This window comes from Vombatus ursinus, unplaced genomic scaffold (genome assembly GCF_900497805.2).
Source record: "Vombatus ursinus unplaced genomic scaffold, bare-nosed wombat genome assembly UNPS02014848.1, whole genome shotgun sequence".
NCBI classification, from domain to species: domain Eukaryota; kingdom Metazoa; phylum Chordata; class Mammalia; order Diprotodontia; family Vombatidae; genus Vombatus; species Vombatus ursinus.
This window is the reverse complement of record NW_020954626.1, coordinates 9,222,047-9,237,431: the sequence shown is the minus strand read 5'-3', so window position 1 is coordinate 9,237,431 and position 15,385 is coordinate 9,222,047. Positions and strand designations below refer to the sequence as shown.

Sequence of the window (15,385 nt, the reverse complement as noted above, 5' to 3'; positions counted from 1 at the left end):
CAGAACCATTGTAGAGATCCCTAGGGGTCCCCAAACCACATTTTGGGAACCACTGCTCTAGAGGAATGTTCTCTACTCATCAGCTTGTTCACATCCTCCTATAAAAATGTGTCCTATATTCACAGCCATGTCTGCCCTCCCACCACTACACCATGTTCACCATGTTGAGGAAACCTTTTACATTTACATTTACATTGCATGTCATGAAATGGAAAGAGATGGGGAATGGTGATGGAGGGTTTGGGTCTAGAGAGTTGTGACAGTGCATAAGAGTTTGGGACAAAGGGAGGAAAGGAGAATGCTAGGGCTACCTTTTCCATACGTTCAATTAGTCTGTCCAGCTCCCCAATCCTCTGGTCTCGCTCCTGGAGGCTGGTGTCAGCTGCTTGCATCTTGATATTGGCTTCCTCAATGGCTTTCAGAAAATTATTGGTTTCTTCCTTCAAAACAAACACTTGTCTCAACACACAGAGTTTGTCCAGGACATCCATCCTAATTCAATCATCTTTCTTTTAGGGATATGAAGGAGAGCTCAGGTCTCATCGACAATGGGATCATTTTTTCAAACTTTATTTGAAAGCAAAGAAGTCCTACTTATAGGCTCATAGATGGGACCCCAGAGGCCATTAAATCCAACCCCTTCATTTTATGGATGAGGAAAGTAAAAGCCAGTGACTTGCCCAGGGTCACATGGCAGAGGCAGCATTCCAACCCAGGTCCTCAGACTCCAAATATAACACCCTTTCTCTATTTCATTAAATCTATAACATCATTTAGCATTTAGAGCCCACATAACACATGGACATATACCTTCCTCTACGGTGACCACAGCAAGGGTAGAGATGAGAAGCTAGTCACCTTACCTTAGTTCTAAGGAGCCTAAGCAGGGTTTGAGTACTTGGAGGAGGAATTCTTCCCACTTGTATGCAGAGGGATACTATTTAACTTTGTAAATAGAACAATCTCAATACCTTCTTTCCATTTATTATCATGGTTCTCAGGTGGAGTAAATCTAATAGGTCCTGCCATCATTACTCAACAATTAACTATTTGCTCCCTGGGTTTTGTTTGCTTCCCCTTTTCAATCACAGTAAGTCACATTATCTGTCAAAACCATGAGAGAAATCAGTGGCCTAAGTATATTACAGAATTCCTGGATGCCCTTCTTATACTGCTGTCTACCAAACTTAGGAAGAAATCTTATTATTAAGGAGAGGAAAGGGAATAAGGATTTATATAGCGCCTATTGTATGCCATGCATTCTAGTAAGCATTTTACAAATATTCTCATTTGATTGAGCAAATAAATGAATCAATCACTCAACAAGCATTTTCTGAGCATCTACTATTGGCAAATCATTGTACTGAAGAGATGGGAGATATAAAAATGCATAAAATATGGCCCCTGCCCTCTCAAATGTACAATGTACTGGGGGGATGGAAGACATGGGAATCAGCATGGTGGAATGGAAAGACTGCTGACTCTGGAATCAGGGGACCTGAGTTCAAATCCTGATTATGACACGTCCTATGTATGTGACCCTTGGCCAAGTTATTTAAACTCCCTGGATTTCTGTTTCCTCATCTATAAAATAATCAATTCTAAGGTCACTTCGAGATCTTGATTCTGTGCACACATATAATTACTATTTAGAGTATAATAACATAAGCACAGAATAAAACAAGTACCATCTCCCTCCCAGTGGAAGGAGGTTTTTTTTTTTTGTAATTGGGGAAGGCTTCATGGAGGAGGCCACATTTCTGCCAAGAAAGAACAGTTCAGTTTTTAACAGGTGGAGACATGGGGGTAGAGCATTTTAGAAGGGAAAAATAGTATGGAAGAATAAAAGTACATGGTGAATTTGAAGGACAGTGAAAATTTCAGTTTGCCATATAGAAAATATAGCTGGAGATTTAATTTATGGAGATAAAACTGGAAAGTCAGATTATGTCTATATCATGGAAGAGCTTAAATGTCAGGCAACAAAATTTGAAATTAATTTGGTAGATCATGAGAAGTCATTGAGAGATTTTGAGAAACAAATAAATAAATGGAATCCTTCTATGCTATAGTCCTATGATTATGACCATCCTGAGGATGAGGAAAACAAAATTAAAACAAAAAACCTCTTTTTGATGTTCTTTGAGGAGCTCCCCAAACATACCAGGAGGGCCTCTTTCTCCGCATTGTGCTTCTGCTGTTCTTGCTGTAGTTTTTCTTCATACTGGCTGTACAGTTTCTTGGTCATCTCTCTCATGACATCAGCATTAGCTTCCTGGGAAGATTCTACCTATAAAAGAGAGAAACATCAGGGTCATGCTATCTGCAGATGAAATAAGGCCAGAGGTAAGAGGTGTGTGTATGTATGTGTGTATGCGTGTATGTGTGTGTGTATATATATATATATATATACACACATATATATGTATAGATATATATATGTGTGTATGTAATATTAACATTACATTATAATTTACGGGGACAGCTAGGTGGTGCAGTGCATAGAGGACTGGCCCTGGATTCAGGAGGCCCTGAGTTCAAATCCAAACTCAGACACATAACACTTACTAGCTGTGTGACCCTGGGCAAGTCACTTAACCCTACTGCCTAGCCAAAAAACAAACAAAAAAAACATTATAATTTACTAGTTCTGTGACCCTGGGCAAGTCACTTAACTTGTTTGCCTCAGTTTCCTCATCTGTAAAATGAGATGGAGAAAGAAATGGCAAACCACTCCAGTATCTTTGCCAAGAAAATCCCAAATGAGGTCACAAAAAGTCCAACATGACTGAAAACAGCAACAAAAAATATGTATGTGTATAGGAATGTACATGCATGTGTATATGTATGTTTGTACACACACACACGCGCGCGCACACGCGCGCGTGCCCAGGAAATTTAAATAACTAGGGTCACAGAAGTACTAAGTGTCAGAAACAGGATTAGAACTCAGGTCCTCTGACTCCATAGTCTGTTTTTTTTCACTGGATCATGATGTTGCAGGTTTTTATACGATGCACATGAAAGTGTATGGAGCACAGGTAGCTAGGTGGCAAAGTGGATAAAGCACCAGCCCTGAAGTCAGGAGGACCTGAGTTCAAATCTGGCCTCAGACCAAACACTTGACCTTACTAGCTGTACGACCCCGGACAAGTCACTTAACCCCAACTGCCAAGAAAGAAAAAAAAAGGAAGGAAGGAAGGAAGGAAGGAAGGAAGGAAGGAAGGAAGGAAGGAAGGAAGGAAGAAAGAAAGAAAGAAAGAAAGAAAGAAAGAAAGAAAGAAAGAAAGAGTGTGGAGCTGTCCCCCATATTCCACTATTCTCACTTTACTTACCAAGACCCTGATTTAGTGTTATCACTCTTCTTCCTTGTGCCTGTGTTATTTCTAAATAATATGAAATAAACCTTATCTTGTCAAGTCGTTCATCTTTTTGGTTTTGCTTTTTGTTGTCTAGATTTAAATTGAAAGCTGTTTGTGGTGACACATGCCTGATCTTGGGAGCTCTGAGTTGCAGTGGGCTAAAGTCTATTGGATATCTACACTAAGTCCAGCATCAATACAATGAGCCCTTGGGAGCTGAGGGGTGAGGGGACTGTCTTAGGTCAAAAATGGATCAGGTCAGAGCTCCCATGCCAATCAGCAATGGATCTGACTATGAGTGGCTGATGTACTTCCAGGCTGGGTGAAATAGGGAGAAACAGTCTCAGAAAGGAAGGGAAAAAAAGATCTAAAAGGAAATCTTTGGTGCATCGATTTAAGATTAAGTATATGGTGAAGCACTAGCAGCAGATAGGAATAAAATCAGGAATAAAATAGGAATCCTTTGGATAGAGAAAATCTTTGCCTTCCCCTTTTCTGGATGAAATTTATTAAGTATTTATGGAGGGGGTAAATATTTTTGCTACTGCTGTAAAAACATAGTTGATTAAAAAATTTGAGTGGGCTGACATATTTGAAATGCCAAATGTTGTCCAAAATGAAAAATGTGAGGAAAGAGAAACTTGTTTCAACTAACTGTCCAACTTTTCCACCTGTCCCCCTACCCCGGTAATCTCTGCCTTTTGAAAGCAGTTGAACCTGGAGTCAGAAAGGCCTGAGTTCATAACCTGTCCCTGACATTTTCTAGCTATCTAATCATGGACAAGTCACTTAATAGATGTTAAGTGACAGGATCAAGTGATCAGCAACCTCAGTTTACTTCTCTATAAAACCAACAGGTTGAACTAGAGGATGTTTGAGGTCCATCCTAGCTTTAAACCTATGACTCTATAACTTAAACCTGCTTCATTGGTTGCCTGACTTTTTCCCACCTTTTGGCTTTGGAGAATTTTTTTCAATCTCTAGAAGTCATCATTGATTTAGAAGTGGAAGGAACATAGAAAGGCAATTGAGTCCATTTAAGGAAATTGACAAGGAAATTGAGGCCCAGAAAAGTTAAGTGACTTGCCTGAGGTCACAAAGGGAGTAAAGATGTGGGATTTTAACCGAGCTCCTAAGCAACACAAGAGTAGAAATTGTCTCATTCTTTGTATATGTGTCCTCAGCACATAAAACAGGGCCTGAAATAGAATTCATTTAATAAACATCGGTTGTTATTGTTCAATCATTTACAGTCATGTCTGACTCTTCATGACCCCGGTTGGGGTTTTCTTGGCAAAGATAAGATGAGTCTTCCTGACTCCAGATCCAGTGCTCTATCCACTGTGCCACCATTTATTAATTGATTAATCACTGCTCTGCACATACCCAAATTCTAGAAACTAACTAGTAAATCAGAGGTGCTCACTGGAGAAAATTTCAACACAATAAAAACCCAGTTATTGTCACAACAAATACTTGTGTATTCTCTACCTAAAACTGATCCTGGTCATCACAGCTTCAGAATCTCCTGGTTTTGACCATCAGCTTCCCTAGAGCTGATATCATCCCTTCCTCCTTTTTGCTGTCCTACATAGTGATTTTGGACAGAGAAACTGCCACCACTCACACACTTTCATCAATATGAGTTTTCAGTTTCATTATTCAAATAAAAATGTTTTATGTTGGCTTTCAATAGAAAAAAGAAAAGCAAAACAAACAAACAAAAAAAAACAACAAAACCCCTCACTATTGTAAAACTTCTTTAGTTTCTAGGCATTCCTATTCCCAAAGGAGTTAGAGAATGTGGCAAGATTTTATCTGGGATAGGGTGGTGATTGGTGACTGCCAATGCAACATTCCATCTCCTAACTCTGTGACTTTGCATAGGCTGTCCCCCATCCCTGGAATGTATTCCCTCCTCCTCCATCTATCTTTGGGAATCCCTAGTTTTCCTCAAAGTTTAACTTAAGCACCATTTTCTTCATAAAGTTTTTCCTGACCTCCCCTTCCTAGCTGTTAGGGCCTTTTCTGTTGGTATTCAACATATTTTCACTCATATCTGACTCTTCGTGACCCCTTTTGGGGGGTTAGTTTGCCATTTCCTTCTCCAGCACATTTTACAGATGAGGAAACTGAGGCAAAAAGGGTTAAGTGACTTGCCCAGGTCACACAGTTAGTAAGCATTTGAGGTCAGTTTGAACTCAGGTCTTCCTGACTCCAGGCCCAGCAGGCTATCCACTGTGCAGCCTAGCTGCCCTTTATCTTATTTTTTTTGTATATATTTATATTGAATATGTTTCTCCCAATAGAATGTAAGCTCCTTGAGTTTATTTTGCTTTTGTCTTTGTATACCTAGCATCTAGCATGGTGCCTTGAATATAGTGGGCACTTAATAAATGTTTGTTGATTGACTGCCAATACTTAAACACCCTGGCACCCTACCCTGTACCGCTAAAGAAGTATACTTTTATCTTTCACAGAAACATGGAATGAAGCTGGAGTTCAGGAATATGCCAATAAGGAAGGGCACCTTTTTTTCTATTGGAAATATATTTCCTATACGGTGGGACCCACTAAAGTTGACTCGGTCCTCCCTCTCTTTTCTGCTTTGATAGTATTGTTGATTCTAGTCTTGCCTCCAACATTTACTTAGGTGTGTGCTTCCGATTCATTTAACTACCTACCTCATAGGGTTGTGGTGGAGAAAATGCCTTATGAACCTTAAAAATACTGCATAAATGTGGTTTATTTTATTATTGTTTTATTGTCTCTACTTTGTTGTCATTTCTCATTCCTTTCAGGGCTCCAACCTATCTCATACAGCCTTCATTGTAACCTGCTGCTTCTAATCTGATGTGAGCTGAGGAATCAGATAAACAAGCCTGTTGGACTTGTGTCTAAAGTACAAGTAAATTGGCTCTAAGTAAGAACTTGAAGGCACTCCTGTGAGAAAAGTACATGACCTTTTAGCACAGAAGATGGGAAAATCACTCTCCCTTCAACAAATAGGGAGAATGAGGCAATAGAGGATAATGAAGGCCTGAGCCTCTAGGAATCATGTTATTATGCTAATGCATAACTGGCATTATGAGTTTTGTAAAGTTTTGTAGCGTTTTCTTTAATTGGGGTGAATTCATAAACCCCACCACTGCAAGGAGAGCCAAGGATTTACTAAAAGGGAGCTTTGGGACACAAATCACTTCTACGGAATTGAGATAAGTACAAGTTAACAGAGATTCGTTCTTGAACTGTACCATCAAGCCAACCTGTGATAGACTTTATTAATAGCTCACATTTCTACATCATTTTAAGATTGCAAATGCTTTTCTCACCATCACTCTTTGAAGGAGCTAGTGAAAATATAATTACCCGCATTTTATAGACAATGAAACTGAGACCTAGAAAAATACATGGTATAGTGGGGAAAGTATTGCATTTGAAGTCAAAACACTTAGCTTAGAATCTTGGCTTTGCCACTCACTAAAGAAATCTGTGCTCTATAAATGCATCTGTTGTTATACTTCTGTTTTTTCTTAGTTGTCAAGTAAAAGTTTGCATCTCTCAAAGTTTCCTAGCCCAGTGCCCCAACACAAAGTAAATGCTTACTATATGTTGATTGAATTGAAACACAGGTGCCAAGGCTTATAATGCCTTATGAATGTGTTCACAGCATTCCTTTCCAAGTTTAAGAATTGCATTTTGAAATCAAAGCTATCTCTAATCTAATTAGGCTCTCCCACATTCCTTTTTCATAGAACCATGGTAACATTAATACATGGCTCCTAGAGGCCTTTGCAGGAATAAGAATACCTGGGCTGAGGAAAGGACTGATATAAATAAGAATGGGACAGATTGTACTATGGGGAAAGCAATGAGCTGTTTGCCATTGAGAAATACACTAACACTTTCAGGTCCCTGGGAGCCAACAAAAAGCTCTGCTCAATTTCACCAAGTTGAATCCCAAAAGGTCAGATCTATAATAGAGAACTGGTGCCCAGGAAAGTTAAAAAAATGACTATACTATCTTGAGCTATATTAGCAGAAGTATAATGTCCATAATTAGAGAAATGATGACTTCCTGAATTCTGATGGTCAGAACACATTTCTAAGTTCTGGGACTTCCATTTTAGAATAGAAATTGACAACGGTAGTATATCCAGAAGAGAACAAAAAGATGGTGAGGGGACTAAAATCATGCCACTCAAGGAGTAATTTAAAGATATGAGAATTCTTAGTCTGGAGAAGAGGAGACTGGCCGGAATCAGGGATGGCAGGACTAAGATAGCTATCTTCAGGTATTTTCAGAATTACCTTGTACAAGAGCAATCAAGTTTATGGTGCTTGGTCCAAAAGGGCAAAACCAAGACCAAAGTGTCAAAGTTTATAGAGACACATTTCAGCACAACACAAAGGAAGAAATGCTTAACAATTAAAACTGTCCAAAAATGAAATAGGCCAACCCTCCAGACATAGTAAGTTCCATTACTGGAGTTCTCAAACAAAACTGGAAAGACCATCTGAAGCCCTTTCCAACTCTGAAAGTCTATGTTTCTATGGAAGTGTAATAGGGACTTAAGACTTGTCTGGGATTTGTAGTTTAGTGAGGCAAGCGTTCTCTCCCAGCCCTAGGAGAGGTCTGGACTACTGTAATCTTTGATCCAGGACACAGTCTTGAGTTGTGCCCAGGACATATTGGAGAAGGAGATAGGTGAGTGGAGCAGAAGTGGACAATGGAGGGAAGCACTATGGATTCCCTATAGGTATTTTGCATAGCATCCTCTAGAACCAAAAACTTAAGCTTCAGGGCATGGGTTCTGGTCAACGGAACAAAGAACTTGGACAGAAAAAGCAAATGGCTCTGACTGCCCCTTTGGAGAACTGAACAAAGTTCTGAAAGGATTTTATTTTTAGCTTTCTAAATTCTCCTTCCTATGCCTAACAACAAGCATTTTATATAATTGTCTTTCCCTTTATCTAAGTTGTTTCTTATCCTGATTTTTATTTCATTTAAAAAGCATGAATGCATATATGGCACGAATGTGTAGCTATTGTATGTGACAATTATAAAATAGGTCAGTAGATTCAACTGATCAGAATTTCATACTGATCTAGAGGCAAATAAAAAAGTTATATGTGATTTTTTTATTAATAACTAACATTTGTTTAAGCTCCCTGAAATAGCAGATAAAGAGATCCACATGGAATTTAAAGTCATTTTACCCCCTAGGCTAGAAAATGAACTTGTTATTATAGCAAGGTATAGGTGTAAAGTGCCAGGGGGAAAATTTTAGCCTCCAGCAGTCAGAGGAGAATGACATGGCTCAAGAAAGTTTCAGTGCCTAGTCAAACTTTTATCTACACAGTCATGCCTAGTAGTTACAGTAGGAATATATATATTCTCTAGGTCTAGGTCAAGAATTCTCAAACTTTCTGTGTGTCATGGACCACTTTGGCAGTCTGATAAATCTATGAATCCCTTCTTGGAATAATGTTTTTTAACAGATAAAATAAAATACACAAGATTAGAAAAGAAACCAATTCTATTAAAATATATTTTTCAATTTTTTAAAAAATTTATAGATACCAGGTTAAGAACCTCTACTCTAGAGAATGCTCTTACATTTTTCTTCATGGTGCCAGGATGAGGGCAAGATTGGTTGTCCTAGTAAGAAGGCAGCCTCTATATATGTCCTCTCTCTGTACATCCTCTCTTTCTTGTAAAATAGACTCATCACTGCCAAGGGACCCCCTGCCCTAGCTAGGACTGAAAAACTTGGGGAACACCACAATTATCTTTTTTGCTGTAAAATCAGACTAGAGGGGCTTTGGGGTTATTCTGTGGGCTCCTAGGATAATTCTTGGTAAAGCTTGAACACATCTGTGTTCCAAAACTATTAAAGTTACAGTCAACACACAACCTAGGTGTCATCCTGTACACCCCCTCCCCTGTCTCTGTCTCTATCTCTGTCTCTCTCTCTCTCTGTCTTCCCCCATCCCCACCCCCTATGTACAATCAGTTGTCAAATCCTGTCATTCCTGCCTTTGGAACATCTCTCATATTTCTCCTCTCCTCTGGCTCTGCCACCACCTGGCACAAGCCTGCATCACTTCAAACCTGGACTATTGCCTCCTAGTTGGTCTCCAGCCTCAAGTCTTTCCACACTCCAACCTGTCCTCTACTTCTGCTCAGACATTGATCCTCCTAAATCACAGATTGGACCATATCAGCCCTCTATTCAGTAAACTCCAATGGCTCCCTGTAACCTCCAGGATCAAATATAAAACCCTCTGTTGGCCTTTAAAGCCCTTCATAGCATGGCCCCTTCCTACCTTCACCTTATTCCCACGCATTTACTCTAAGATGCAATAACACTGACCTCCTTGTTATTTCTTGTATAACACTTTCCATCTACCAACTTCAAGCATTTTTAAAATTTTTTTTAAGCAATCAGGGTTAAGTGACTTGCCCAGGTCACACAGCTAGTATCCAAGCATTTTCAATGATTATACCCTGTGCCTAGAATACCTTCCCTCATCTCTGCCTCTGAGCTTCTCTGGTTTCCTTCAAGTCTCAGCTAAAGTCTCCCCTTCTGAAGAAGCCTTTCCCATTTCTACTTAAGATTAGTGCCTTCCCTTTGAGATTACTCACCAATGTAATCTGCATATATCTTGTTTTCTCTCCTTCTCCCTCTCTCTCCCCCTCATTGTATTGTGAGTTCCTTGAGGGTGGGGGATCTTTTTTGCCTTTCTTTGTATCCCTAGCACCTAGGACAGTGCCTGGGACTGTGTACTGTAGGCACTTAATAAGTGTTAATTGACTAACAGTAAATAACCTTGCCTGTTTGCACAGAACAAGGGTATAACCTGTCTGAACAGTTCTTGCAACACTTAGGGGGTAGGTGAAAAGAAGGGAATACACATTTATATAGCACCTACTATGTGCCAGGCACTATGCTAAGTGCTTTTACAAATATTATCTTATTTGATCTTCAGAACGGCTTTCCAAAGTAGGTGCTATTATTATCCCCATTTTACAGATGAGGAAACTGAGGCAAAAACAGGTTAAGTGACTTGCCTGGATTGCATAGCTAGAATGTGTCTTTGTGAAGATTTGAACTCAGATCTTCCTGACTTCAGTCCCAGTGCTTCATCCACTGTGCCACTAGCTGCCTTGTTAAGAGTGTATATGAGAATGGAATATGGTTAATATTGATTGGCTTCAGTACTTGGACGGCACTGGAGACAACAGTAACATGCTCAAACATTTTCTAGATCATCTAGAGAATACCTTCAATTTTAGTCTTCTGGACTATTAACAATGAATGTGAAAAGAAATAACGGAAGGAGAAAGAGGTAGAAAGAAAAAGTGGGAAGAAGACAAAAGAAAAGGGAACTGAAAAGGAAAGAAGAAATTAAAGAAATAGAAATTAGGAAAAGAAACCTGACAAAGGACTTAAATTTCATTTACTTTACCTTCAGTTTCAAAAGCTGGTTTTCAACCTGAGCCGCCTCTAACTGTCTCTGCTTTTCCCTCAGTTTTTCCATAGATTCTTCATATGTATGCTGTAAATTTCTGATCTGGTCCTTAATGGTACTGTTTTCCAAGGTAACATCCACCAATATTTTCTGCCGGGACAAAAATGAGAATGCATTTTGAGACATCCCATTACTGACTGATCACCATAAAGACATACAGACGGGGCAGCTAGGTGGCGCAGTGGATAGAGCACTGGCCCTGAAATCAGGAGGACCTGAGTTCAAATCCGGCCTCAGACCAAACACTTGACACTTACTAGCCATGTGACCCTGGGCAAGTCACTTAACCCCAATTGCCTTAAAAAAAAAAAGACATACAGAAACCACATGTGAAGAGAGGGCCAAGGGATTTCATAAAACCTTCACCAAAGCTGTAGCCTAGAATATCCTTATGTCCCTTGCCTCACCCTGGAGCATGCTAAGATAACCCAGTATGCAGCCAATATGGGGAACAACAAATCACCCTGCCTATTCACACCCTGGAAACCCAGTCCATCTGGGAGCCTTTGTCACCATTATAGGGGTATGGGTTCTCATTACTGCCAAATTATCTGGTGGCTCTAATCTGCCTACCACCTAAACTCCTCCATTGCAGCCACCTACACCTTTCCCATGGGGCCTGTACCATGGATGCTGGCTAAAGAGGAATCTAAAAAATGGAATCTTTCTCTCTTACCTGAAAAGGGTGGTCACTTTTGTCCTTCAGGGCAATATGGAGGAGAAGGGAAGAAGTGGCTCAGTTGATTCCAATGAAATGTCAGTTTCACAAGTAATCTCTTCCCTAGTGGCTCCTTCTCATTCTAGCCCAGGAGTGGGAGGGAGGAGCTGGTAAAACTAGAGGACCATGGACTTTCAATGTAGTTTATAGCACTTAACCATGGTGCTATGCACAGACAGGTGCTTAACAAATGCCTTTGATAATGGCCAGGGGGTGCCCATCAGCAAGAATGTTTTAAATGCCTGCAGCTTTTTATGACTGCAATTTGTGTTTGGTTTATTCTTTTAGGACTCCAGAAGAGTGAGGTCATTAAAATCCAGAACTCCCACTGCTAGACACTGTGTTTATAGTTGTCTTCTCTCACCTCCCACACACCCCCACCCCCACCCCCACCCAAGTTGCATGCCATTTCAAATGCGAACATCTGGAAACCCTATCCTTTGAAACAGTATCCCAAGACCTTTGCTGACTCTGTAGCAAGAGGAGAATTTAATCTCTGGGGCTCCTTCATTTCTAAATCCTTATTTAAATAATGATAATAAGCCTTTTACCTCCTTGTTTCTCTAAGCAGAGGACAGGATTCCTCATTAGAGTATATAGTGACTATATGAAATATCTATGCTTGGAATGGACTCCTCTTCCATCTTCATCTGTTAAAGATCATCCCTTGCTTTAAGACCCAAATCAGGTACCACATCCTCCATGAAGCCTTACCTGTCACACTTTATTACCTAACTGAGTCATTTTATTACCCAGGGCCCTACTGTCTTTATCTATAAAATAAGGGAGTTAGGATAGATGGCATCTGAGGTCTTTTCCAACTCTAGAACCAGGATTCCACAATCCTTTTCCATCCCCCTGCATACCTAAAAGTAATCTATCTATCCTCATATGTCTGATAAACCTCCTCTTTGAACATTTGCAACTTCCACTATATCACATTTATTTGAATACCTACATGCCCCCATTTCCATTAGATTGTAAGTTCCTCAATAGCAAGGTGGTCGTTGTATCTATCTCTGTATCCTTAGTACTTACCACATCCCCTGATGCTTCAAAAATATTTGCTGAACTGAAATCTTACAATGAGGTATGTGGAATAGCTAAAAACATGAAGTAATGTTGAGCTTGGATGGTGGTATGGTGCTATGGAAAGACCTCTGGATTCAGGGTCATAGGACCTGGGTTCAAATCTTTACTTTTCCACATACAACCTGTGAAACCTGAGCAAATCACTTCACCTCTGTAGTCCTCAGTTTCTTCATCTGCAAGATGAGGGGATTAGAGTAGATGACTAAGGTCCTTGGAAGCCTACCACTCTAAGGCCTCTTTGTATGCTTGAATTGGATTTGAGTGAGACAGAGCTGTGCAAAGTCATCAGTCTGACTCTCTCCTCCAGAGTCATTGAAGTCCAGTGACAAGATATAAGTCAAGACAACTGATGATCACCAGAGATATAGTGAGTGATCTTGGCCTTTCTAAATTAAGGTCTTTCCCAGGCCTCAGTTTGTCTGAGCATCTTCCTGAGTTAAAATCTGGCTTCAGACATTTACTGGCTGTGTGACCCTGGACATGTCACTTAACTCTGTTTGCCTCAGTTTCCTTATTTGTAAAATGAGATGGAAAAGGAAATAGTAAACCATCTTCAGTACCCAAATGGGGTCACAAAGAGTTGGACACAATAGAAATGACTGAACAGCAATTTGAAGTTGGCTATACACAAGGTCAAGATGGAAAGATTGTGAAGTTTACCCAGTTGTTTAAATAAAAACGTGCCTCTCAGAAGCAAAAGACTGGGGCAGCTAGGTGGCGCAGTGGATAGAGCACCGGCCCTGAAGTCAGGAGGACCTGAGTTCAAATCTAGCTTCAGACCAAACACTTGACACTTACTAGCTGTGTGACCCTGGGCAAGTCACTTAACCTCAATTGCCTAAAAAAGAAAAAAAATGTAAAAAAAAAAAAAAGAAGAAAAAGACTGAGATGTCAAATCCTAGCAACCAGGGAATCTGATAAAAGACGAGTACATTCCTCCCCCCCAAAAAAGGGAAAAGGACCTATTTGTATAAAAATATTTATAGAAGCTCTTTTTGTGGTAGCTAAGAATAGGAAATTGAGGATGCCCATTAATTGGGTAATGGCTGAACAGGTTATGGTATATTATTGTAATGGAATATTATTGTGCTATAAGAAATGACAAGCAGGATGATTTCAGAAAAACCTGGAAAGACTTATTTGAACTGATACAGAATGAAATGAGCAAAACCAGGAGAACGTTATACACAGACAATAACATCAGTAATGTACAATGAGCAATTGTGAATGACTTAGCTATTCTCAGCAACACAATGATCCAAGACAATCCCAAAGGACTCATGATGAAAAATGCTGTGGACCTCCAGAGAAAGAAGTGATGGCATCTGAATACAGACCAAAGCATCCATTCTTGTTATCTCTCTCTCTCTCTCTCTCTCTCTCTCTCTCTCTCTGTCTCTCCTTCTTCAAGTTTTCTTCTACAAAATGACTCATATGGAAATGTTTTACATGGTTATACATGTATAACCTATATCAAATTGCTTACTGTTTCAGGGAGGAGGAAGAAGAAAGAAGGAGAGAGAGAATTTGGAGCTCAAAATTTTTTTTAAGTGTTAAAAATTCCTTTTGCATGTAATTGGGGAAAATAAAATATTATTTTTTTAAAAAGATAAGCACATCTAAGCTCACCATAGAATAACTCTAAAACTCAGTCAAGCTGACCACCTCAGCTGCCAGGTGGTTAAATGCATTCTGGGAAGGTAAAAGAAGCCTTATTTTCCAAGTATAAAGGTACGGAGGAGGGAAAATGTGGAGGGAAAATATGGAGGTGAGTTAACAAACCAGTGCTCACCCTGGAAATTCCCTCAGTCTATGCCCAGGAGGGAAATTAAGTTTTCCAGAAGGACTCAGAAGGAACATAGAGACATGCAACACCCTTATTTCCAAATTCTTCTTCCATTCTTGTTTGCTCCGTTGTTTCAGTGTGTCTCACTCTTTGTGACCCCATTTGGGGTTTTCTTGGCAAAGATATTGCAGTGGTTTGCCCTTTCCTTCTCCATTTTTTCCATAAAGTCATTTAAATAACTATCAAAGTCTTTCAGCTGAGGGTCACACTTGATTCCATCCCTCACCCCATTGGTGAGAAAGCCATGAGAAAACCAACTGAGATATTGATGCCAGAAACCTCATCCCATGAGCCACTTGATCAGTGTCTACAGATATAACTAGTGACAGAAGGCTCATCCTCATCATTTTATAAGGGAGGGGTTCAATACTGGCTCTCTGGGGAAGGTACAGCCATCTCTTGGCATCTTTTTAAATTATTTAAGTACAAAAATCTGGGGACTGGGAGATCAGAAGACCTGGGCTATACTGCCAACTTTGCCACTATATCACTACATAGCCTCCTCAAGTGAGTCAATTCTCCTCTCAGGGTCTCTGTTCCCTCAGCTGCAAAATAAGGGGGTTGGATGAGATAATCACTCAGGGCCTCCAGCTCTAATCATCTATGGGCCTACATCTTTATAACTGGTACTCCAATCAGCAGTCATCCCAGCTAAACCCAAATACAAGAGGAGGTTCACCGAGACCAGTCGTCAGACGTGTTATGACCAGCTTTGTTGTCAGTGTAACTTTGATTTTCTGCTGCAGTTAGGGTCTGTGTCTCACACTGACATGCAGGTGGCCCCTGGCTTCCTACATCAATGATTTCTAAATGAATTAATGGAAGCTACAT

The 15,385-nt window shown here is 40.0% G+C and overlaps 1 protein-coding gene across 2 annotated transcripts in view; it reads right to left on the bottom strand.

Moving 5' to 3' along the window:
- LOC114026992 (myocardial zonula adherens protein-like) overlaps nt 1–15,385 on the bottom strand; it is a 100,144-nt gene that overhangs the window by 46,066 nt on the left and 38,693 nt on the right. For both annotated transcript variants that reach the window (XM_027840799.1, XM_027840798.1), the window contains exons 6-8: nt 10,836–10,988; nt 2,165–2,290; nt 312–440 (exon numbers count right to left, since the gene is read on the bottom strand). In XM_027840799.1, the coding sequence (XP_027696600.1) occupies nt 312–440; nt 2,165–2,290; nt 10,836–10,988 (408 nt within the window). The remainder of the gene's footprint in view (nt 1–311; nt 441–2,164; nt 2,291–10,835; nt 10,989–15,385) is intronic.